This window comes from Miscanthus floridulus, chromosome 8 (genome assembly GCF_019320115.1).
Source record: "Miscanthus floridulus cultivar M001 chromosome 8, ASM1932011v1, whole genome shotgun sequence".
Lineage (NCBI taxonomy): Eukaryota > Viridiplantae > Streptophyta > Magnoliopsida > Poales > Poaceae > Miscanthus > Miscanthus floridulus.
Window position 1 is genome coordinate 89,082,089 of NC_089587.1, and position 24,515 is coordinate 89,106,603.

General features: G+C 44.3%; 1 protein-coding gene across 1 annotated transcript; it reads left to right on the plus strand.

Moving 5' to 3' along the window:
* The first annotated feature begins 628 nt into the window (after positions 1 to 628).
* LOC136475430 (uncharacterized) lies at positions 629 to 1,420 on the plus strand. The gene has a single exon (XM_066472914.1). The coding sequence runs from the start codon at positions 629 to 631 to the stop codon at positions 1,418 to 1,420; it is 792 nt and encodes a 263-aa protein (XP_066329011.1).
* Positions 1,421 to 24,515: the final 23,095 nt, after the last annotated feature.

Sequence of the window (24,515 nt, forward strand, 5' to 3'; positions counted from 1 at the left end):
ACAGTAGTAGTGACTCTTGAAAATCTGGGCCTGTGCCTGAGCACACGTGTCATGTTGGGACTTCAACACTGGTATATAGTTTCTACCGCCAAAAACCTAACCAGGCCAGTTGAGACTCAGTTCACAACCCTAAAAAAATCCTAGCTTCTATATTGCCAATGTATGAGACAATGATTGATGTCCAAAGATCTGAATTTATGACCGAGTTTATGTCAAAACGACAGATACATAACCTATACGCTCATGGAGTAAGAGAGCTATCGCTTTGCTCAGGCGACGCGTCTTAGACTCTGCATCAAGTTGGGTGAAGGGGAGCAAGAAACTTCTGTCTCGTGGGCACGTACTGCTTGCTCTGCGCCTTATACTCTCCAGCTCCTCTCTGCTTCGTGGAGCAGGTCTTGGTAAACATATATACGCCAATATACGCGTTGATTCGCACAGAGGCATCTCGGTGCAGTGCCAAGTCATCATATGCATCATGCATGGCAACATGCACTTTACATACACGTATATATATCGTGGATTGTTTGCGCAGTCGTGCTCGTGCCCTAGCTCTGGTTCGCTGCATACCACACAACACAGCCAGCGTTGCTCATCAGCCGGTTCTTCATCTTCTTCGTCGTCAGTAATGGGGGCTTTTCTATCTGTATCCGGCCACGGCCACTCCTCCCACCCCGAGCACTGCGCTCGCTTTAATCGCGTCGACCGCAACGACTCCCCGCCGTCGCCGTGCAGGATGTGCAATCTGAACGTGGAGACCGGCGCGGCGGCCTATCGCTGCTCGGAGCTCGGCTGCGCCGTCGTCCTCCACGACGCCTGCTACCGACGCCCGACGACGCTCAAGCGCCACTTCGGGCACCGGCAGCACCGCCTCACCCTGGGCGCCGACACCCGCGCCGACCTCTCGTGCAGCCTCTGCGCCCAGCCGCTCGGCACGCCAACCGTCGCCTACAGCTGCGCTCACAGCAGGTGCGCCGGTTTCAGCGCTCACCCGCGCTGCTGCAACCTCCCGAGGAACATGACCACGCCGCCGGACCTGCACGAGCACACCAGCCTTGTCCTGCGCCCTCCGTCGGCGCCGGGTGGGAACGGCGGCAACAGCGAGGCGCGGCCGCGACGAACATGTCTCAAGTGCGGGAAGACGGCCACGACAGCGGGGCGGAAGGCCGCACCGTGGTCGTACCAGTGCCCCAAGTGCGCCGGCGTGGAGTACTGTCTCGCGTGCGTGCTCGGCAACGACGTTAGCACCGTGCCGTGCTGCTGCTTGCCGTGCTGCGCCGTCGACCCTGCAGCCGTGCACTGTGTTGGGTATTTGGCCGGGGCGCTCTTGTGTGGGTTCTTGTCTGGAATGGGATGCCCGGGCATCCCAACTCAGCCGTACCCCGGCGACATGGAACTTACTCCCAGATACCGAACGTGATTGTGGAAATCTAGCAAAAAGCTTTAATTGGTGAACAAGTGTGAGTGCAAAATGAATGTTTTTCCCATCTACACCCATATATATGTGTAAAATTGGTGGACGAGTCTGTATATGATGCCATCCAGTTTTCTGCAATATTCAAGACAACCTAATTTCCAATATGATTACAACTGTCGGTGACGGTTATTAGTAACAACTCTCAGTTTTATTAGTGACCTGTAAGGTATATAACTGTATTGGTATTTGGTAATGGTAAGTGTTTCCAAGAAATGTTGATAAAATTTGAAATATTTTTCCTGGCGAAATATTACTCAAATTTGTAAGTAAAGTTTGAAGTATTTCTACCTAAATTTTTCTAGTATTAGCTACTGATAAGTGATAACAAAGCCACTGCTTCTATGTTGGTGGAACCCAATTAGTAATGTTTTCATACGGAGAACAACATTAATACCGTTACTTTTTCCTCAAACACGCAAAAAAAAATTTGTGTTTTTCTTTCCTCGAAGAACAGTTTGAATACAAGCCATACGAACAGCAAAGTTAGGGCACTTAGCTTCCAACGAGAAATTGCTATAAGATAGTTTCCATACTTACCAAGACACTACGTAGAAAACTTTTTTTTAGGGACGGCTGGTAACCCTCTGTAGGGGCGGTTTTGCCAGCCGCCCCTATGAAAAGGTGGCTACAAATCGCTGATTTGTAGGAGCGGCTGGTGTTATCAGCCGCCCCTATAAATTGATTTATAGGGGCGGCTGAATATTGAGTCACCCCTATAAATCAATTTTCAGAAAAAACGAACAAAGGGGCAAAAAAAATAGCAATTTTTTTTAATCCAAGGAGGTCCCCACCAGCAGCCACACACACCCTCACTCTTCGAACCCGCGACCTCTCGCTCACGCGTAAACTCCTCTACCAATGCACCTCACGATCACGTGTGTCTACATTTCATTTTGGTTCCCCACATATTATACAAAACTGAGCATAAATTGATTATTTGGTGCCCTAAACTAATTCAAATAAAAAAGTTGTCAACTACAAAGTTTTATAATTTTTTGAGATCTACAACTTTCATTTTGGTAGTTTCTCCATCCGAGGTCACTTATAAAATTTGAATTTCAAATTTAAGAAATTCGAATGTAGTTTTCCATGATAAGATGATTTTAAATGAGAAAGTTATCAACTACAAAATTTCATAACTTTTCAAGATCTACAACTTTCATTTTTACTGTTTGTCCATCCGAGGTCATTTAAAAAATTAAATTTCAAATTTTTGGAAATTCAAACGTAGTTTTCCTTGACAAGATGATTTCAAATCAAAAAGTTGTCAACTACAAAGTTTCATAACTTTTCGAGATCTACAACTTTCATTTTGGTTGTTTCTCCGTCCGAGGTCGTTTACAAAATTTGAATTTTAGTGTTTAATTTTTAATACTCGGCGTCTATTTGTAGAGGCACTTCAATATTGAGCCGCCCCTACAAATCGGATTTGTAGGGGCGGCTGGATATAGAGCCGCCCCTACAAATCGGGCCATTTGTAGGGGCGGCTAATAACACCGACCGCCCCTACAAATCCATTTGTACAAAGAAAGGAAGGTGTTGCTACAAATTGTTTTTGTAGTAGTGAGATATACTAAACAAAGAAATCATATATATTTCCAGTAGATGGTTTCTTCATAATAATTTTTTTACCAATCACATGTCTTCTCTCTCTTATCCACCTGTCACATTTCTTCCTATCTTCATTCTCACGTATAGACATAGTTTTTTTATAAGAAACAATTTCCTTTTTCTCTGTTCCTTAATTCTAATGTCATCACCATTTTATTTAGTTTGCACGGTAACTAATAGGTATAGAAATCATCCTAATTTCTGGGTTGAGATAACAGCCATAATGTCATTAGATGTTTGCATACCATAGAGTTCATTCCAAAGACAAAGGAAGAACACGACCTAAAGCAAACATTAAAAATCACATCACGTAATCAAACCGTGCCGCTCTTAGGAGGTGTGTAGAGCCTAGGAACCACGCGCACACATACACGATGGGCAACGAAGAGGAATAGGATAACGCGGGAGATTTTAATTTCCAAATGGCATTACAACTAGGTATCTTTTAATATTCTCCCTCTGTACAGGCACGGAGCCAGCGGTGGGGCTAGGGGGGCTCCAGCCCCCCCTACCGCTCGCGAGCAAGCGAAGCCCCGTAGAGCCGCTGTCTGAAATTTCAGCTGTAGATGTATAGGTAGGAGGGGCTGAGATTTGCTGAATCTCTTTTCTTGCTAATTACCGTTGTTTAGTCCCTCCTAAATTTTTTCCTAGCTTCGTCCCTGCCTCTATATTATTATTTCATTTTGGTTACTCGCTCTTTTTTATATATATTCACACATGTGACATCATGATAGATAAGTTTTACCAACTTTGGATGAAACTAATGAGAAGTTCACAACTAAACATAACGCGCGTAACCATGGAGACATTCAACCAAAACTTGGAAACTTTAGTATATATTCCTGCCGCATCTGCACGGTCTTCTCACCACAGTGGACATGCAAGTAAACACGCCACAGTGGACATGCACCACTACCGGAGACTGTGTAGTTACCGAGTGCCCCAACAATTACCGAGTGTCAAAAGTCGGGACACTCGGAAAACATTACTTACCGAGTGCCAACACTCGGAAAACATAAACACCCGGTAGTAGACCGCTTTACCGAGTCCGCACACTCGGTAACTTCAGACACTCGGTAAAACTACAAGTTTACCGAAGGGGCGCACTCGGTAAAAACAGACACTCGGTATTGAGGTGCCACGTCACCTAGTATACCAACCGTGCGCCAAACGGCGTCACGGCATGACATGTTTACCGAGTGTAGAAGTATTTGCACTCGGTAATAATAAAGTTTTACCGAGTGTAAGTGCACAACACTTGGTAAACACTATCTTTTACCGAGTGTATTGGCGCAACACTCGGTAAAATTCAACCAAATTTCTTGTTTTTCCCTTCATTCTTTTTCCTCTATCCACATATGATATTTAGTACTCCATTCCAAAATATGGTGTTTATTTCGATTTATTTACTATATTTCACAAAATTTTCATTCTTTATGAAAATTAGGTACATATCGTGTAAATTTAATTGTAATAATTAAAATCGAACTCGATAAATCACGAGATTGGAAGAATTAACATTGAAGCATACATCTATGTTATAGAAAAATTTTCATAACGTTTCGGAAGTATTTTTACATTCGTCGCTGCCGAACCGGTACATCTCCCAAAGAGACGCTAAACATTCACAATGACGAGTAGGATTTCTATTAAGAGTGAAATTCAACATTATGATTTGAACTTGAAATTTTTTAGATAGTAAATAGATGACATGAAATAGTTCATGTGAAAGTTTGGTGAATTTTAGGATTAAATTGGCATTTTTTCATTTTTGTTTTGCATGAAATAATGGATACTTTTACCGAGTGTGACCTCAAACACTCGGTAAAGGTTAGCCACGGCCCACCTGTCTGCCACAGTGGGCTGCCATGCTTCTGTTTACCGAGTGCCGTAGATCTGGGCACTCGGTAAACATATACCAGGCCCACATGTTATTGGGCTGCGGTGCTTCTGTTTACCGAGTGCCGTAGATCTAGGCACTCGGTAAACATGTACCAGGCCCACATGTAATTGGGCTGCGGTGCTTCAGTTTACCGAGTGCCGTATATCTAGGCACTCGGTAAACAGAGGCATTCACTTAGCCGTTTCTCCCTCAAATTGTGCACAGACACACACACACACTGCACACGCCCGCGCATCCCCGCCGCACCGCCACCGTCCCCCGCGCCGGCGCCTCCCCGCCGTCCCCCGCACTTGCGCCCGCACCTCCCCGCGCCCGCGCCCGCGCCCGCGCGCTCCCCGCCGTCGCCGGCGCCTCCCCACCGCCGCGGCCGCCTCCTCCCCTCCACGCCGTCGCCTCCTCCCCTCCACGCCGTCGCCAGCGCCTCCCCGCTGTCGCCGGCGCCTCCCCACCGCCGCGGCCGCCTCCTCCCCTCCACCACCGCCGCCACCGGGCGGTCCCCCACAGCCGCCGCCACCGGGAAAGGAAGGGCTGCAACCTCATCCATTGCCGAGGTTTGTTGCTAATCTATCTTCTCTACAGTATGAAGCATCTAGGTTGCTGGTCTGTACTGAGCTGCAAAAAAGACCAACGGATTCAGAGTGCAGACAGTTGTAGATCGAATTCTGGTTGAGGGCTTTAGGTGTCGAATTAGAAACTCCAATAGGAATAAAAGTTGTAGAACTTTTCAATACCTTTACAGAGAGTATTTAAATGCCTTTTTTTCATTGAGTATTCTGGGAGATATTGAGTTCTGAATATTACTGTCAGATTTCGTCAGATTGCAATTTCAGTTTCAAACTTCAGTTTTGGTTGTTGATTTAGGGGTGGATCTGGACAGTCCCATAGTAGTGAAAGTTGTAGGACTTTTCAATATCTTTCCAATGAGTATCTAAATGCATTACCACACTATGGCAGCCACTGCAACAACTAACCAAGACAAAAGGACAAATTTTACGATATTGTGCAGCATCTAACATATTTGCAAGACAAAGCCAAGTCTTGAATTTAGTTTACCATTGATCGAGTAATGATTGATAATACAACAGTTCATAATAATGTCAAATTAAATATGCCAACATATTTCCATGTTGTTTTGTATTGTATCAATGCATGATAAAAAATCCAGAATTTCTACAAAAAAATAGATTTTTCTTCCATGACAAACCTCTGAATGGAGTTTTTCCATAGGCACCCATCCTTTAGGACCAGATAGGTCAGATATCAGGGCTGCAAGACACGTCGCTACAACCTTCTCTTCTTCTAGTAGGAGCTGTTGATTGTCTATTTCCTTCTCTGCACTTTGTATATCTAGCTTGCTGACTGCATAAATAAAACTAGTTAGGGATACACAAATAAAAATTTTGTATGAGAGCAGGTCAGTAGGATAATGCTCCTTTGGGTGAGTACTGCAATCTTCAAGAAGGAATTTTCTTTTCGTTATTAATTGGGCAAAGAAGTCATATTTTCCTTTTTTCGAGTTATGACTAGATGCATTTGTGCAATCTCTTTCTTGTTTCATTTTTTCTTGTATCTTGCTACTTTTGGTTTTGATGTTTTCTCTCAGTAGGGGGGCAATCCTTCCTGCCCCCTCCAAAAAAAGGCATAGGAAAAGTCATTCACGTTACACTTGGTTCAAAACTAATTACAGCATATTCATATTTTGTGGCCAACAAAAAGGAAGCCTTCCCATTATCAATATTCATTCTTAGTAATTAAAAAAATTACATCTATAATTAAAAAATAAGACAAGCCTGCACTGGCAAATGTATATTATTGCAAAGCATAAAAAAAGAGAGGAAATGCCTGCCAACAATCAATATAGCAGTCAAGGTATACTTGAATTATTTGGCAAATAAACCATGTGGATAAAGTCATTTTGTGATTCCACACTTTCTGTTAGTATGCTAGAATTTGTGACCACAAGATTGATAGTGTTTATATCTTATTATTTTTACTATTGGTGATTGATGGTGGACTGACTTGTTCTACCCATAGTCTGCAAATTACATAAGTGTAAGTAGGTTTATTTTGTCACAAAGATTGGTGTCTGCACTTCCTTTAGCTAATTTATTTATAGCTCCCTACAGTGACATCATTATCAAGAGTCAGCAATGCTATGACCTTGCAGTCACAGTCCAATAATAATTTTCTTCATTTGATTGATCTAATATTTGAGCTGTTTTGATCTGATGTCACTAGGCATGCACTACTCTGTTCTTAGATTTGAGTAATGCTGTCTGATTATTGTTCTGCTCAGGTAGCTCTCGATTGCAATACTGCCATTGTTTAGCCATGTTTGAATTAGACCCGTGCGAAAAATATTCACTTTTGTTCTCTGGACATGGCCACTTTATTTCTGAAAAATTCCTCTTGTTGAAATGCCTGCAGGACGGGGGCTTCTAAGAAGCACGAGCTCAAATCTCAGCAAAAATTGGAAAAGAAGCTCAGGTTTTACTCAAGTAGGTGTGACCTTATCTTAAGTCAGACGATTTTTTTTTCTATGAGATCTTGATTCATAGATTCCCTCATGTTGTCCTGTCATCCATCTTTCACTGCCTGTTGAATTAGATGTATGTACAAGCCAGACATATGTAGGTAGTATGGTGTTGAGGGTTAAAAGTTTGATTGTATGGAAGAACTGACTGAAGTGCTGGCCTTAGGATAAAGGCATTTGTAGATACAAACTGGACATGTAACATTTGTAGATACAAACTGAATTTTCATAATTCTGCAATGTGGATGATAGATAGCTCTATTTAATCTGATGGATAGAGACGAATGTTTATGAACTATATTTGTAAACTTCAAATGTTTACTTCGAACACATGAACCATGGAATCCCAGTCTTCATATTCAGTCATTTACAGTTGCAAAATCTAGCAATGAGTAGCACGAGGTATCCCATGCTTGTACCTTCTTCAGCAGTTGGTCAATTTTGTTTTTCATACAATGTCATTGCATTTTCTAGAGAAGAAATATTAACTATCAATGGGTTGTCATCTCCATTCTTTATTGTCTGAAAAAGATGAATAATGGTTCTTTTGCATAGTCATCCGCATAGTAATGTTTACTTTCGGATGCTCCAGACAGGTGTCTATCTTAGCACTTGATTTCTCATAATGTAGAACTATCAATATTTCCCTAAACATTATGACTTTATCCACATGGTTTATTTGCCAAATAATTCAAGTATGTCACTGCAGAATTTGAGGCTGTCATCTCTGGTGTTCCTGGTAGTCAAAGAAAACATTATGTGTTTACTTTCAGTTTCTTGTATGGAGTAAATAGGTTATTTGTTAAAATACAGTATGAATGGATTATATTAGCTGAATTGCATTATATGTCTATGCAGTCTCTTGCTAGACAGCTAAGGTAATGATGTTAGATGAACTAAACATTGTAAAAACATACTGATATGAGATAAGGGTCCAAAACAACAAATTTATGCTATTAGAGAATACACTGGAGGTAACTATAGAAGTAGACTTTTTGCTTCCTTCAAATCATTCCACATAAGACTTAGTGCACTACTACTCTTCCATGTATTCCTCCATCTACAAGTGACATAGCGGCCTTTCAACCTTAGGTAAAATCTCATCATCCAATCTAGCAAACATCTTCTATGTGAATCGACTAAGAACATGAATGTCTCTTTATCATCTCATATGGTTTTTCTCTAGCACTACTACTCTATTGCTCTAAACTGCAATATCGTCTATATGTTAGGATGGATGACCGTCAGTGGATGTACATGGGCTATCAGAAGAGGGGTCAATACACAAATGAATGGATTGAGAAGGCCAATGATTTCATGACGAAGGCATTTGCAAACGGACGGCGACATAGGAAGTGTAAGAACAAGGCAATGAAAACATATGAGGAGATGAGTAAAGATCTTGTCAACAATGGATTTGTAGAGAACTATACCCGGTGGACCATGCATGGTGAACGCCATTGTGCGAGAGAAGAGGTTGTGAGACAACGGATCGAGGAGTTTGATTCTGAAGCCGGGGTGGCAGAAATGTTAAATGACCATGACATGGCTTTCGATGAAGGAAGTGCAGAGCAGGAGCCAGAGCAAACTGCAAAGGCGTTTTACGCCATGTTGGATGCGGCACAACAACCCCTTCATGGGCGCACCAATGTTTCTAAACTGGATGCCATTGCACATCTAATGGCTGTGAAGTCCCAGTTTAGCTAGAGTAGAGAATCCTTCGATCAACTGTTGACAGTAGTTGGCACCCTACTTCCGGATGATCACGTTCTGCCAAAGAACACGTATGAGTCAAATAAAATCCTTCGTGCACTCAAGATGTCGTACGAGCAGATACATGCTTGTCCGAACGGATGCATCTTATTCAGGGGAGAACATGCTGACGATAAGTACTATCCGAAGTGTAAGGCATCTAGGTACATTGAGTTAGAATCTGGTGATGGTCGGAAGATGCAAACAAAAGTCGGCGCAAAGATCCTAAGGTACCTTCCTTTCATACCGAGGATCCAACGGCTTTTCATGAGCGAGGAATCCGCAAAACAGATGACGTGGCACAAAACTGGACGCCGATACACTGACAAGATGATACATCCGTCTGATGGTGAATCATGGAAAAGCTTCGATCGGAAGCATACCGACAAAGCTGACGAGGCTCGCAATGTACGCATTGCACTGGCAACTGATGGGTTCAATCCTTATGGAATGGGTTCTTCACCATACACATGTTGGCCCGTATTCGTCATCCCTCTCAACCTCCCACCTGGCGTCGCCTTTCAACGGCAAAATATTTTCTTGTCACTTATAATTCGAGGACACCCGGGGGCTAATATGAGTGTGTACATGGAGCCTTTGATAGACGATTTGGTCTGTGCATGGGACGAAGGGGTAGTGACATATGACCGATTCACAAAGACAAACTTCAGAATGCATATTTGGTACCATTATTCCATGCATGACTTCCTGGCTTATGGGTTATTTTGTGGCTGGTGTGTTCACACGAAGATGCCATGCCCGATATGCAAGTCAGCTGTGGAGTTCTTTCGGTTGGAGAAGGGGGCAAGTTTTCTTCGTTTGACAAACATCAACAATTCCTCCCTCTTGACCACCCATTCAGGAGAGACAAGAAGAACTTTCGAAAAGGTGTCACAGTGGAAGACTCTGCACCGGAAATGATGACAGGTGCCCAGGTTCTTGAGATGTTAGATGGTCTTGTGGTCGACAATGAAAAGGGGGGGCTTCATGGGATACGGAAAAGAGCATGCCTAGACACACAAGTCGTGCTTGTGGAAGCTTCCTTACTTTAAGGACCTCCTTCTTCCACATAACTTTGATGTAATGCACACTGAAAAGAATTTCGCCGAGGCGGTCCTTCACACAATCATGGACTGGGAAAAGTCAAAGGACAATGTCAAGCCTAGATTGGATCAAGCAACGCTGTGCGATAGACCAAAGCTAAACATGTTGCCTCCCTTACGCGGGAAGTCATGGAAGAAGCCTAAGGCCGACTTCATCCTAACGAGGGCCCAAAAGAAAGAAGTTCTTCAATGGTTCCAATCGTTGATGTTCCCTGACGGGTATGCAGCGAATTGGAGGAGGGGTGTGAACTTAAGTACCATGCGAATCACAGGGCTCAAGAGTCATGATTACCACATATGGATTGAACGCCTTCTTCCGGTGATGGTTCGTGGCTATTTCTCTGATAACATCTGGCGAGTGATGGCAGAGTTGAGCATGTTCTTCCGCAAGCTATGTGCTAAGGAGATATCTCGGACCGAGATTGAAGAAATAGAAAGAATGGCCCCGGTGTTGCTCTGCAAGTTGGAGAAGATCTTTCCCCCCGGCTTCTTCAATCCGATGCAACATTTGCTCTTGCACCTACCATATGAGGCAAAAATGGGGGGCCCTGTGCATGCCCGTTGGTGCTATCCAATTGAGCGATGCCTAAAGGTTCTTAGAACAAAATGCAAAAATAAATGCAAAATTGAAGCTTCCTGTGCAGAGGCATCCATTGTGGAGGAGGTGTCATACTTCACAACAAGATACTATGCCGACAACCTTCCTAACGTGCATAATCCACCCCCTCGTTACAATGCTGCCGATAATCAGTCGACCCTCAGCCTTTTCCGAGGGCAACTCGGAAGTGCAAGTGAACCTACCTTGAAGATGTTGAGCCTAGAAGAGTGGTGCTCTATCCAGCTATATGTGTTGCGGAACCTTGAAGAGGTTGGCCCGTACATTGCGTAAGTTTTACACAAACTTGTTTCTTTTCTTGTCAATATTTCACATGCACCCATCCAACCCTCTTGTTAATGGCCGTTACAGCAAATTTGTTCTCCTCTACCATCATCCATCACGAAGGGAACCCACCGAAGCGGAAGTTGAAACCCTTCTAAGACATGGCGTGGGAGAACGAAATCCCACTTTTATTTGTTGGTTCAAGGAGGAGGTACTGTTCAATTTCATTGGTTGTTTGTACTTAACTCTCAACTCAACAAATATATAACGAATCATCCTACTTGAACTAGCAGGCCAAAACTGACGTGTCTATGAGTGCCGAGTTGAGGCAAGTTGCCAATGAATTTGAATTTAGGGTTAAGTCATTCTCTGTGTACGATGTCAATGGATATTGCTTTCACACAACTCGGCACGAGCAGAGTCGGCCGAATCGAAGAACCACAAATACCGGTGTTTTCACGCCAGGCACAGATGGGTTGGACTACTATGGAATAATTGAAGAAATATACAAACTCAAGTTTCCTGGTTGTGTACCTCTTCGTCCTGTCATATTCAAATGCCATTGGTTTGATCCCAAAGAAGTGATAAAGACCCCTGAGCTTGGGTTAGTCGAAGTTCTAAAGTCATCCGTCTTGCTAGGAGACGACGTGTACATTGTGGCCCAACAGGCCACGCAAGTTTATTATCTCTCATACCCGTGCCAAACCAAAGACCGTCTTAAGGCGTATGATGTTGTGTACAAGGTATCGCCGCATGGTAAAGTACCCGTCCCAAACGATGATGATTATAACATCGATGCAAACACATATGACGAAGAGTTCTTTCAAGAAGAAGGATTAGAATGGAGTTTTGAGATTGTCTTAGATGTAGATCTCGCAATGGAAGTAGACAATGATACGGTCATTGTTGACGGGAATGATGGAGAGGAGGTTCACAACGCGAAGGACTTGTTATTACTTGAGCAACACCATTCAGGCAGTGTCGCTAGTGATGAGACTTTGAGAGACGATCATAATTACGTCGACAATAGCGATGATGAGATTTTTGGCCCACCTATCGATGATCTTGATGATTATTTCTAGTACATGTAAGATCTGTAGTACTTATGGCAATTTTATACATGTATGATACATTTACTTATTTTGCATCTCTTTTATACATGTATGATACATTTACTTATTTTGCATCTCTTTTATACATGTATGATACATTTACTTATTTTGCATCTCTTTTATACATGTATGATACATTTACTTTTGTATATGCGTACTGATAGTTTATTCCTTTTGTTGCAGGTGGTTGATGGTGGGCGGTGGAATCAGGAAGATTAGGTCGGTTATGACCTTACTGGCTGGTGGCGAGGGGTCCAGCCAGGGTGGAGGAGGAGGGCGTGCACAGACTGAGGGTGGAGGGTGTGCCCAGGGAGGAGGAGGACGACAACAATGAGGGCATGCCCAGGGAGGTGGAGCCTAGGGTGGAGGTGGAGCCCAGGGTGGAGGAGGAGCCTAGGGTGGAGGAGGAGGACGGCGACGACAAGGGCGTCGAGAGCCGACACCTCCTCCATAGGACGATGACGATGAGTTCGTAGCGGCCACGGAGGAGGATGAGGAGGAGGAGACCAGGGAGGAGATAGCGGAGGCGGTGGAGGAGGCACAGAGGGAGGATGAGGCCGAGCGGGCTGAGCGCGAGGAGGATGCCGACTTGCTGGCAGAGGAAAATGGGGTGCCTACGGTTTGGCTGTGAGGGTCGTCGCGCCTCCCAGACTTACCCATATAGAGACGGCCAGTGATTCGACCCTTCAGAACTAAGTAAGTAATTTTTGCATGTTAACACTACTTCATAGGTTTTTAAGTTATAACAGAAACTAATATTCAATCTCAATAACTTTGTGGAGGGATTGGGAAATGGTGATCCTAGGGAGTCACTCTCGCCGAGTAAACGAGATCCTAGGTCTTCTGTGCGGGCAAACTACCCCAGGATGGTGAGGATCGATGGTGTTGTGCAGCCCGCCATGAAGTGGTCCCACTGGCACACCGCCAGCGATCAGACTGATCGAGCTGGCGGTGTTATAACAGCAAGGCCGACCGGGTGATGAAAGAGCTGTGGGTACGTGTTCATCGCACTATGCTGATAATAACATCACATTAATTGTATATTACTGACTGTATTTGCTTGTAGGATTACTACACCTTGGCGGAGGGAGTACGTAGGGAGGACGCGGATGACGTGGTGAACAGAGTCTGTGTTCACCGAGTGCAGGACCTCTTCTACGAGACAAAGCTCCTGTGCAGAAGAATTTACCATGGCCGCAGAGGACATAGAGTCACCAGAGCGCAGGCAGTGCACCTACCCCTGACTAAGGAGCAATACTTGACGGTAAACATGAGATTACATCGTCTGCGATTAATTGCACTGAAATTGATTTATGATTTGTCATGTGCTCGTGTACGTGCAGGTGCCTCCTGCTTGGTGTGCGGGGATGGACAATTGCTGGGAGGCCATTGTGGACAAGTGGTTGAGTGAGGAGTACGAGCAATATCACGCCGTATGCTCATGTTGCCGTGCGATGATGCAGGGTTCCTCGCACAAACAAGGCCCCACTACCCTCAAGGAATATGCAGCCAGATATGTACGCGGATTTCATTTCGTTGTTGCTATGCTAACTTCTGAATGCATAATATCTTATTGTTGTGCTTCTTCCTGCAGACGCGGTTCCACCCCGGCCAGGAGTGCGCCTCGTTCAAGGCATATGCCTTGGCACACAAGGGCAAGGCAAAGGACCCCAATCTCGTCTACAACCCGGAGGACCCGCTCGAGGCATACAGCAACCCAAGCGTGCACAGGCGCCTCAACGAGTACACGGCGATGGCGAGAGAGATCCATGGGTCAGAATTTGATCCGAGCACCGCTGACCTTGAGGGTGACATCGTCATGAGGTTGGGACTAGGTAAGCCACACGGGCGGTACTATATGGGCAACAGCACCATAGACACGGCCAACACTCAGACACTCGCCTAGATTAGAGCCCGGAGCACGAGTTCGAGTCCGGCCATACGCCCACGCTCACAGCCCCAGGTGGTAGCACTCCAGGTTAGTTCTGTTGCATTCGTTGTCCATTCATTTTCTACTCGTTCTTTATTTGCATTCTAACTATGTGATAAATAATTGTAGGCCCAGATTGAAGCCCTGCAGGAGTCACAGCAGGCCTCACAGAGCCAGCTTCAGGCCCTCGAGCTGTCGCACCAGGCCGAGTTGGCACAGGAGAGGGCGCGAGTGCAGACCCAGCTTGAGGCCTTCCAGCAGGTGCACAAGGACTGGTACGAGTACATGGCCCGTTTTTCTCAGAGCATGGGCCAGCCTCCACCGCCTCCGCCGCCGCCGATGATACCGTTGGTGCCTCCACCTCCGCGCGACGGCACTCCTGTGAGTCACTTAGATGCACTCTTCACTTTCGTGTCATATAGAGCTACCTTCGACTTATACCTTAGTTTGACCTACCATAGCTTAGACCTTAGAATTTGCTTTGATCCAGATAACTCACATGTGCAATCTCATTCTAGGGACCTTCTACAGCTGGATCGAACAACGATATGCAGGGTGATCAAGACCTGGACTTGACTTCATTTCTCCACAGGCCTCCAACCATGTGACAGGCCATCCAACCTTGTTTGATAGTTTTGTATGTTGAACTGTGGACTTGGTTGAACTTTGTGGACTTTAGACATATGTTGATGGTGTTTGTGGACTTTGCCTTGTGCTTGTCGACATATGTTTGTTATTGTGAGTGGATGTGACATTTGTGAACATATATGTGATATATATTGCCTATCTGTCATGTTATTATAATTTCCTGTGATTTTGTTGCTTATTGTGACTGGATATGCACTGAAACAAACAAACAAAATTCTGTGGACATATTTTACCGAGTGTAGCACTCGGTAAAACAGAGATTCTGTCAGTTTTATCGAGTGTAGCACTCGGTAAAACAGCGAACAGAACCAAATTGGTTTTGATTCTGTGAATTTTGCCGAGGGTGCCATTTTTTACCGAGTGTAGCACTCGGAAATATTTGACTACTTTTTACCGAGTGGGAACACTCGGTAAACATTATTCCTAAAGACTATTTGCGGAATTGTTTTAATCACAAAAATGGTTATTATTTTACCGAGTGTTAGGAGCTACACTCGGTAAACATTATTCAAAAAATTTATTTGCGGAATTGTTTTAATCACGAAATGCTAATTTATTTACCGAGTGCTGCTAGTGACACTCGGTAAACGTCACCGTTAACGGTCAGTTTGGAGGCTGACGACCGTCAAGTCATAATTGTTTACCGAGTGTCATTGTAGCACTCGGTAACTCTCTGCTCCGAGTGCGCCGATATTAGACACTCAGTAAAATAACTTCACCGAGTCGTTGTTTGCCGAGTCCACTTTACCGAGTGTGGCACTCGGTAAAGAGTTTGCCGAGTGTGTAGTACTATTTGCCGAGTGTTACTCACACTCGGTAAATACACAGTATCCCGTAGTGCACGGTCTTCCTTTGTCTAGCTTGCAGGAACCATTGCGTTGTTGTATCCTCTTTTGCAGGTCCAGTTGGTAGGTCCTCGGTGTCGAGGGTTGTCCCTCTCTCTTTTCTTCTTTTTCTATTGGTTCCTTTTTTCTTCTTTGGTTTAGCTCTGCTTCTAGGGAACCTTTGGTTACCTTAAGTAGAGCTTGTTGTTGTTCCGACTGTGTTTGTCTACTCCCTTTTAATGAAATACATGCTACAGCGGCATGTTCGCTAACAAGTAAACCGCTAACAAGTAAACACGCTTGGACAGATGCAGCGTGAGAAGATTAGCAGAAGTGGCTGACACACGTCGACTTTGGCGTGGCTGGGGTGCATCTCGATCTTGATCTCTCCGTCCCTTCATAATTTAAATGGAAATTAACTATGAAAAGATTAATTAGTTTGATTTATTTATGCTAGGTAGACAAACTAATAACGTAAGTTGTTGAGAGGAGGCAAGGGGATATTAGCAAGTATGTGGGGCACCATGCCAAGTGGTGATCAAGAGTTTGACCTTGGGCCAATGCAAGTAGATAATATTGCATGTGCATGTATGATTAGGGAGGGGCGGGGGGTGTGCAGCGTCGTCGTCTTCAACTCTTCGTAGACAGTAACAGCACTAGTGACGCAGTCCACACGTACAACCTTTTCACGAAGCAGAAGCACGCACACACACGCGGCATCGACGCATGCACAACGGTTGAACCTGCTTGGTAAGTAGAGTAGTAGTAGAGGAGACTGGGGAGGACGACTCATCCAGCAAGTTGCCTTCTGGAGAACTAGTGACTACCTTGCCTATTACGATCATCGACGGTGATCACTAGTAGAAAACAGACCTTTTATTCGAGGCTAAAATGGGCTCTAGTTCCGGTATTTTTTGCGCCCGGGACTAGAGAGACCTTTAGTCCCGGTTGGTGTCTTCAACCGGGACTAAATGTCCCTACCCAACGGCTACTGCACTCGGCACAGTGGCAGGGGACCTTTAGTCCCGGTTGGAGACACCAACCGGGACTAAAGGTGGACCTTTACTCCCGGTTGGAGCCACCAACCGGGACTAAAAGTCCTCAACCTTTAGTCCCGGTTGGTAACACCAACCGGGACTAAAGGTCCCCCGATGGGTTAGTTCAAAAGGGAAGCATCCCATCCATTGTTAGATGTGTTGTGTAGGTGGGGTGGTAAGCTACGCACGAGGCAATGCATGAGGTCTTGGGTTCGAATCTCACGGGATGCAGCGGTGGGAGGCATTATTTTTTTTAAAGCTGGGAGGACCTTTAGTCTCGGTTGGTGTTACCCACTGGGACTAAAGGTCCCCCTTTAGTCCTGGTTCCTGACCCGGGACTAAAGGACCCCCTTTAGTCCCGGATGCTTACTCCTGGGTGGGGAACCGGGACTAAAGGGGGTTCTCCACTGGGAGTAAAGCCCATCTCTGTATTAGTGGATGCTGGCTACGGATGAAAACGGTACGGATATTTTCCGACCGTATTCGAAACCGAATCCGTTTAGAGGGGTTAAGATCTATCTGTATCCGAGTCTGGATATCCAACATCCGATACCGTATCCGTATCCGAATACTCAAATCGCATATTTATGATGTCGATATCCAATCGTATCCTATCCGACATAGTTGATACTATCCGTATTTAAATCCGAATCCGGACAGAAATATAAAAACAAATATAATATCGGTGATATCCGTCCGTATCCGATCCGTTTTCATCCCTAATGCTGGCCATCCTTTTTGCTTGCGTTCCTTAATTACATAGAGGCAGGATCCATGGAATTGGCGGAATCTACACTACCCCAGATCTAGACATCATTGTTGGTTCAAAAATCCCCTTCACTGTCGGATTTTGAACCGACAGTGGCATACCAGCAGTGATGAGGGGTTGACATCACTGTTGGTTCTTAAAAGCCGACACTAATCTACAGGAAATAGTGTCAGTTTTGGGCTCCACCCGACAGTGTCTAGTTGAACAACACTGCCGGTTTGTAGTCCCAACCGACAGTGATGGTTGCTTCAAGAGTGTCAGTTCTTGGCTCAAGCCAATAGTGTTGAGCAAGCCTACACTGTCGGTTAATGGCTCAAGCCGGCAGTGTTGATCTAGACAACACTGTCGGTTGATAGCTCAAGCCGGCAGTGTTGAACAAGACAACACTGTCGGTTCATGGCTCAAGCCGGCAGTGTTTTGCAAGACAACACTATCGGTTTGTTAATAACCGGTAGTGTTTTACAAGACAACATTGTCGGTTCGTTGCTAACCGGCAGTGATGACCGATTCACATTTTATTGTTTTATAATTTATTTTAATTTATATTTTTTCGTGTAATCAGGTTTCGCTGTATATACGCTAAGTAGACGACAGGTCCATCAATATTAAACATTACAAATGTTACGGTTACAGTTCAAATGTTTTTATCTAGATCTCGATCCCTCAAAAAAAATTGTTCTCGGACTTCATAGATTGTGCAATGCTTCTCGGACTTCTTACAATAATCTGACGAGCCGTTCTGGGCCATACTGGTCCTTGTACCTCACGGATTGTGCAATAGAAAATACTCCATCTTTTTCTAATACCTTGGCTAAGATGAATTTTGCGAGCTCCGATTGCAGTGCGACGATCTCTATGTCTAACAGCCTTTGGTGGTTATATTTCTTGCGCTGTCGTTCAAAAAAGATGATATCCAAAGAGGAAAATTAAATTATTTTGTTGAATTATTAACAGACATAAATGAAATGGGGATTATACACACTAATTTATCGGCTTCTTCCGATTTCCCGCCGATATAGCGAAGCATTGCCCACATTACATAAAACCTGCATTCATTGTTTCCCGCCGGCTATGATAGGTACTTTCCCTCCATTTCGACAACCTTGAATGGGACCAGCGTCCCACCGATATGTTTTCTTCGGACACTGAGCAATATTAAAGGGAGAAATATTAGAAAGCGGTATGTGTGATTAGAAAATAATATGTTATTAGGATCGCTTACTAATTCAGCACTGCCACCGGTGCATCTAGATGATGAAATGGTTTTTTCTTCGAGTCCCACACCTCGATCAGATTTTTGGTAAGATTGACACAAATGAAGACGAAATGGTAGCTACAATCATAAAATCCTAATTATCGAATAATCTTAACGAAAAAAGAAGCATAAAATTAAAAGCCGAGAACCCATACTCGCAGTTGTAGGCTAGAAGTACGTGGGTTTTCTTCTTCATCGTGAATTCATCAAAAACAGCAATCAATCTCTGTTTTAGGTCTTCCACGTCACATCTATAGAGGCCTAGACATGTCCTCTCATTGACTCGCAAGGGGTCCAAGAAGCCTATGTAATCCCATTCGCTTTTTAGAATACAAAATTTTGCTATACACCTACATAAAATCATGGGAAGTGCTCAAAAGTTAACAATTTGTCTCGAGAGAGTAGTTAATTGTAATATCGTGTGTGTAGGGTACTTACATAGTCTATAGCGTCAACATTTGAACATCGAGAGTGCGTTTCTGGTATAGCTAAAACAAGCACTCCCACTCGACATCGAACTTCTCTTCTTCAGGATAATAGAAAACATGTGGCGAACGGATAATAACCTCAAAACCAAAGTTGTCCGTCTCTGTTGCTTGAGCCATGTAATATTCATGCAACTGGCGCATATATGTTGTCAAATTTTTATACTCCTCATCGGGAACTAAAAGATTGCCCCTTTCATACTTCATTGTCGGTGTTGCCATCCCTTGTACATCATAATAGATGATCGCGGCCTCTTCCATGGTTAATCCTGGGTTGTCTTCGACGTACTTCTATATGTTTTCCTTAAATCTTTATTGTGTATTTCTTCGTCTCTTGTTATAGCGTATTTATTCTGTGTTTGCCTTTTGAATTCGGACTTCAACAAATACGAAGGCAGTGAGGCACAGAGATTGAAGAAACTAACATAATCTTCCTTTGAGATATGTGCTATAATTTTTCTTTCATCAAGGTGGTAACGCTACCACTGAATGGCCTTTTTCTTTTCAGTTGGTCCACTTTGGGAGCATTAGCGACCAAATCCAATGACCTTTTCTACGACTACGAGGATGTCCTTGATCTTGTTTTGGGCTGAGGTGGAGGAGGAGGATGACGACGAGAATTCTGTTTTCCCGGCGCTGATGAAGATGGAGGAGGAGGAGGAGTCTCTTTTCTCAGGGCTGATGAAGATGGAGTCGGAGGAGGAGGAATAGAAGGACCTCTGTCTTCTCGAGGGTGATGGCTCCGGATGAGGAGGGAAGTGATCTATGTTGGGAGATGGTGAGTGATCATCGCGGGTGGATGAAGACTCACAGTCGTCCTCATCATCAGAGGATAATTGATGGTCAAGCTTAATGAAGCGCTTGCGCCAGGCCACTTGAGAGCCCTTCTTTTGACCAAGTTTTGGCCTATCTTTCGCTATGGGGTACTCAATGGGTATCTTGTTAAACTTCTTATCAAGTATTCTGTCAATGGTGATGCGAGCGTACCACAGTGGAATTGGATGGCCATTAATTGTCCCGTCTCCCGTAGGCCAGGCCTGGCCGAGCGCCACCTTGTTCTTTGTCCATTCCTGATGGATGTACAACCTAACATTGATGGGTTCAGTGATGTCATCCATAGGATGAGGCACATTCGCCTCTTCTTCATCGAGCGGGGTCGATCCGTAGCTGCTGTGACCCCGAAACTATGGGCTAAAGGTAGTAGGAGTGGGATTTTGTGGTACTACTGACCCCTTGGACAACAAAATTTGCTCGACTCGTGCTTCAATGGTCGCCTCAATCCGTGCTTCCATCTCTTTTAGTCTCCTCAAATACTCTACCTCCTGTTCCGCTCTACCCCTCGAGCGGCTCCGGTAAGTGTTAGATTCTTGGGGGAATGCTAGTTTCCAAGGAACAACACCGGTTCCTCTAGTGCGACTAGGGTGCTCCTTGGTTTCGAGTGCTTGGGTGAGCACGTCTTTCTCCCTATTAGAAGTGCAAGTCCCTTGCCTCACCTCCTCAGTTACCTGGGAGATCCTCTGGATGAGTTCGCTCATGGGTTGATTTGAGGAGCTAAAGCTCCCATCCTCGGCGTGCCGTACATTTCTCCCCATATAGTATAATACCGATCTGGGCTCCCAATCGGCGGTCTCAACCTCAATGCCTTCCTCAGCAAGGCGATCCATCTTTTGAAGTTCTGCTTCAAATTCTGGCATCTTTTTGGCAAAGCTAGGAGAGCTGAGATGATGAGGATTCATCGCTTTCTGTGAATTCTCCTTATTCTTCCTGCTCAGTTCTAAGTACTCCTCGGATAACCTATATTCCTTAAAATCCTGCCAGAAGTCCTTCTGCTTGCTAAACTATCCACCATCGAAATCTAGTTCTTTATTTTGGAGGACAAAATTCTTGTACAATGTCCCCTTGAAATTCATGAAGCATGTCCCCATGATTTCTTTTGTTTTTTTCTTGACTAACTCCCTGTCATACTCGGCTGGAAAAGTGAAATACTCTAGGATCTTGACATCCCATATGTAATCCTTCTCGCTTTCGGGAACCCTCCATCGGTCATCATCTTTCCCAATCCACTTCCTGTACTTAATCGGGATGAAGTCCCTAACAAGTAACCCAAGGATAGTCTTGTATTTTGTCAAATCTATAGGCGGTGAGAGTGGATCTCCGAATTCATCGAACTCAGTAATGTGCCAGTGTGCAATCCTACCAACAGGAATCTTTGACATGCCTCGCTTGGATCTGGCCTTCCTGCTACCCGAACCCTCTGGCTCCTCGGCCGGCGGAGGCTCCTGCTAGACTGCTAGAGACACCAAGTAAGCTATGGCCCTCTCAATTGATTAGCGTGTGTGGCTACATAGTCACATGATACCAAAGTTACCTGGCCATCTTGGTCATTTTGACCCAGATCGAGTAGGCCGGACGGGGTCCATGGCTGCTCGTTCTCACCAACCTGATTGACACCGTCACCGTTTGTCGGATCATGCGGCTCTCCTGTTCCAGCGATATCAGCCGCTTCTTGTTATCGATCTGTTCTTCGGTGACGAGGTAACAGGCGATGATGAGTCATGGCTGTGACACGATCGTGGTTAGTTTTGGCCGTGGACAACTACTAATAGCATATGTTCATATATATATAATATGTTTAATGCAAAGTCTAATAATAAGTCCACATACAACAAAGTCAAATAATAGCATATGTTCACCTAGAACAAATTCATTGTTTGATTGACCACATACAACAAAGTCCATCTACTGTTCTACGAAACTAAGTCTACATCAACTTCCAAATAAGAAAAGCGATGACCATAGCCATAAATAAAAGCATGACATCTTTCCAAGACCAAGGAGCAATTCTCCTAATCTTCACATCTTCGACGGGTGACTTCTCTTCGATCTCTAGTGCCAGCGGATGGCCATGGTTTGTATTCATTGGACCATAGTAGGTCGGTTGCCTATGGTTTGCAAGGTAGGTCGGATGACTATAGTAGGCCACCAAAGCTTTAGCTTCTGTGTTGTATTTTTTTGTGTAAATTACCAGGGTAGCGATTGACTTGAGCATAGCAATCTTCCCAGGTTCGATATATCCCAGGCATGTGACCAACATGCACTACATACCATGTCATGGTTGCCTATACATTTAAGTAAATTAAGCATGTGGTAAGTGGTAATGGTAACTCACTGAACAAGAGTTATTATTTAAGTTATATGTCCAAACTAAATCTATTTAATGTTCTTTATCCTTGACATGATAAAAATTACCTCAATAATTGGACTGTTTATTATTCGGAGATCAATGTGGTTTAGTAATCATACTTGCTGCTGCTGCCGAGCCAATTTTAAAAGTTGTTTTTAAATTTTTTTTCTGGAACAAACATCTATAGATGCCTTTTTTAAGCATGTTATACATTCCATCATTGCTTAAGCAAGAGCAGAAATTCTTATCTAACTCTTACACAAACAGAACACTCCCTATCGTCATAAATAAGACGTCCACAGTAATTAACGTGTACCTTTGACTGCTAGTTTCCATTGCTTGCAATAATTACAAAGTACAGAGATATCATAACATTATGCAACGACTATTCGAGACAGATATGCTCATATCATTGTCACATATTCAATCTAACTATGTCAAGAGGTGTTGATGATCAATGTTTAAATACTTAGACCGCACACAGCGCAAAAGGTCACTTAGCTGTGACTCGAGGGAATAACTTGTTGCTACAACATGCAAATAACACCAATGGTTCTTAAACAGTTTAGGGCCATGATTACTAGGTCCTCAACAAATCAGTAGGTAGCATAATCTCTTTAGGGAAAAACTAACGGGTTTATGTAACAGCATGTACATACAAGGATAGCTAAACCAAAGAGTAACAATATGTAACTCAATTGAATAGGAATCGGCTGCTATTGGGAAGACAACAACCGTGGGGCATTTCATCAAACACTTAGGTGGTAGTGAGCCACGCACTCACCGTGGGAGTGGGAAAGCAGCTGTCCGCGCGCTCCTGAAGGCCTCAGTGGTGCTTTGGTGTGGGGTAGTGGACGGCGTGGGGAGTGCTCCGATGTGGGGCGGTGCATGGGCGTCGGCGTCGAAGAAGAGGAGCACGGGGCTGGGAACGGCGGCGTAGGGGGCGGCGGACGGGTGCTCCGGCGTGGGGCGATGCACGGGCATCGGCGTCGAAGAAGAGGAGCGCGGGGCTAGGAACGGCGACGTGGGGGGCGATGGACGGGTGCTCCGGCGTGGGGCAGTGCATGGGCATCGGCGTCGAAGAAGAGGAGCGTGGGGTTGGGAACGGTTGGCGCGGGGTTGAAATTTGGATAATTTCAACCCGCGCCGGGCTTTTATACCAGACCTCATCACTGTCGATTCTAATTATAAAATGATTGTGATGGGGGTACATCACTGCCGGTTGTAAGTCTAAACCAACAGTGATGTATAAATATCACTGCTGGGTCATTCTTTAAACCGACAGTGATTGCTGTGTAGCGGTTCCAGCATAAGTAAGTTATCTTTTCTACTTCTTTCAAATACCTCCTACTGGTTCAACGGTTAAGACCCCGTAACTTAGCCCCCGATACCCGTGTTCGAATCCCGAGCGGCCCAATTTTTTGGTTTAATTTTATAATTTATTAAGCGGTCTAAAGGTCAAAAGAAAAAAAAATAAACCTTGGCACACATTCTATACTAGCGCAGCGGTTAAGGCTCTGAACTCTGTAGCTCGAGACCCGAGCTCAAACCTGAGGGCTGGCATAATTTTTTTAATTTTTTATATATCACTGTCGGTTTTCAAAATAAACCGACAGTGATAACTAGCATCACTGTCGGTCTCTTCTCATCACTGTTGGTTTTTTGAAACCGACAGTGATGTTTATATATATTAAAAAAATTCTTTTATATACTGAATAAATAGAAGTATATGTATTCCTATGTTGAAATGGCTTAAATTTTTTTTGGTAAGCTTGTACCCCCAAATTAAGATCTCACAAAGGATATTAGGTTTTTCTAATCATTTTTTTATTTATTATTTTTTCTGTGTGCTGAATGAGACAAAAGAGGGTGAATTTCATCTTGGACCCTATAGATTTTTTTCATCCACCTCCACAAAATTCTTATTCCTAGGGCATATTAGAGCCTATGTAAAAGTTTGGCACCATTTTGGATCTTTTCGTGGGTAGACTCAGTTCAACCTATAATTAATC

Coding starts and splice junctions, on each gene's coding strand:
- LOC136475430 (XM_066472914.1), top strand. CDS start 629: ATGGGGGCTTTTCTATCTGTATCCGGCCACGGCCACTCCTCCCACCCC.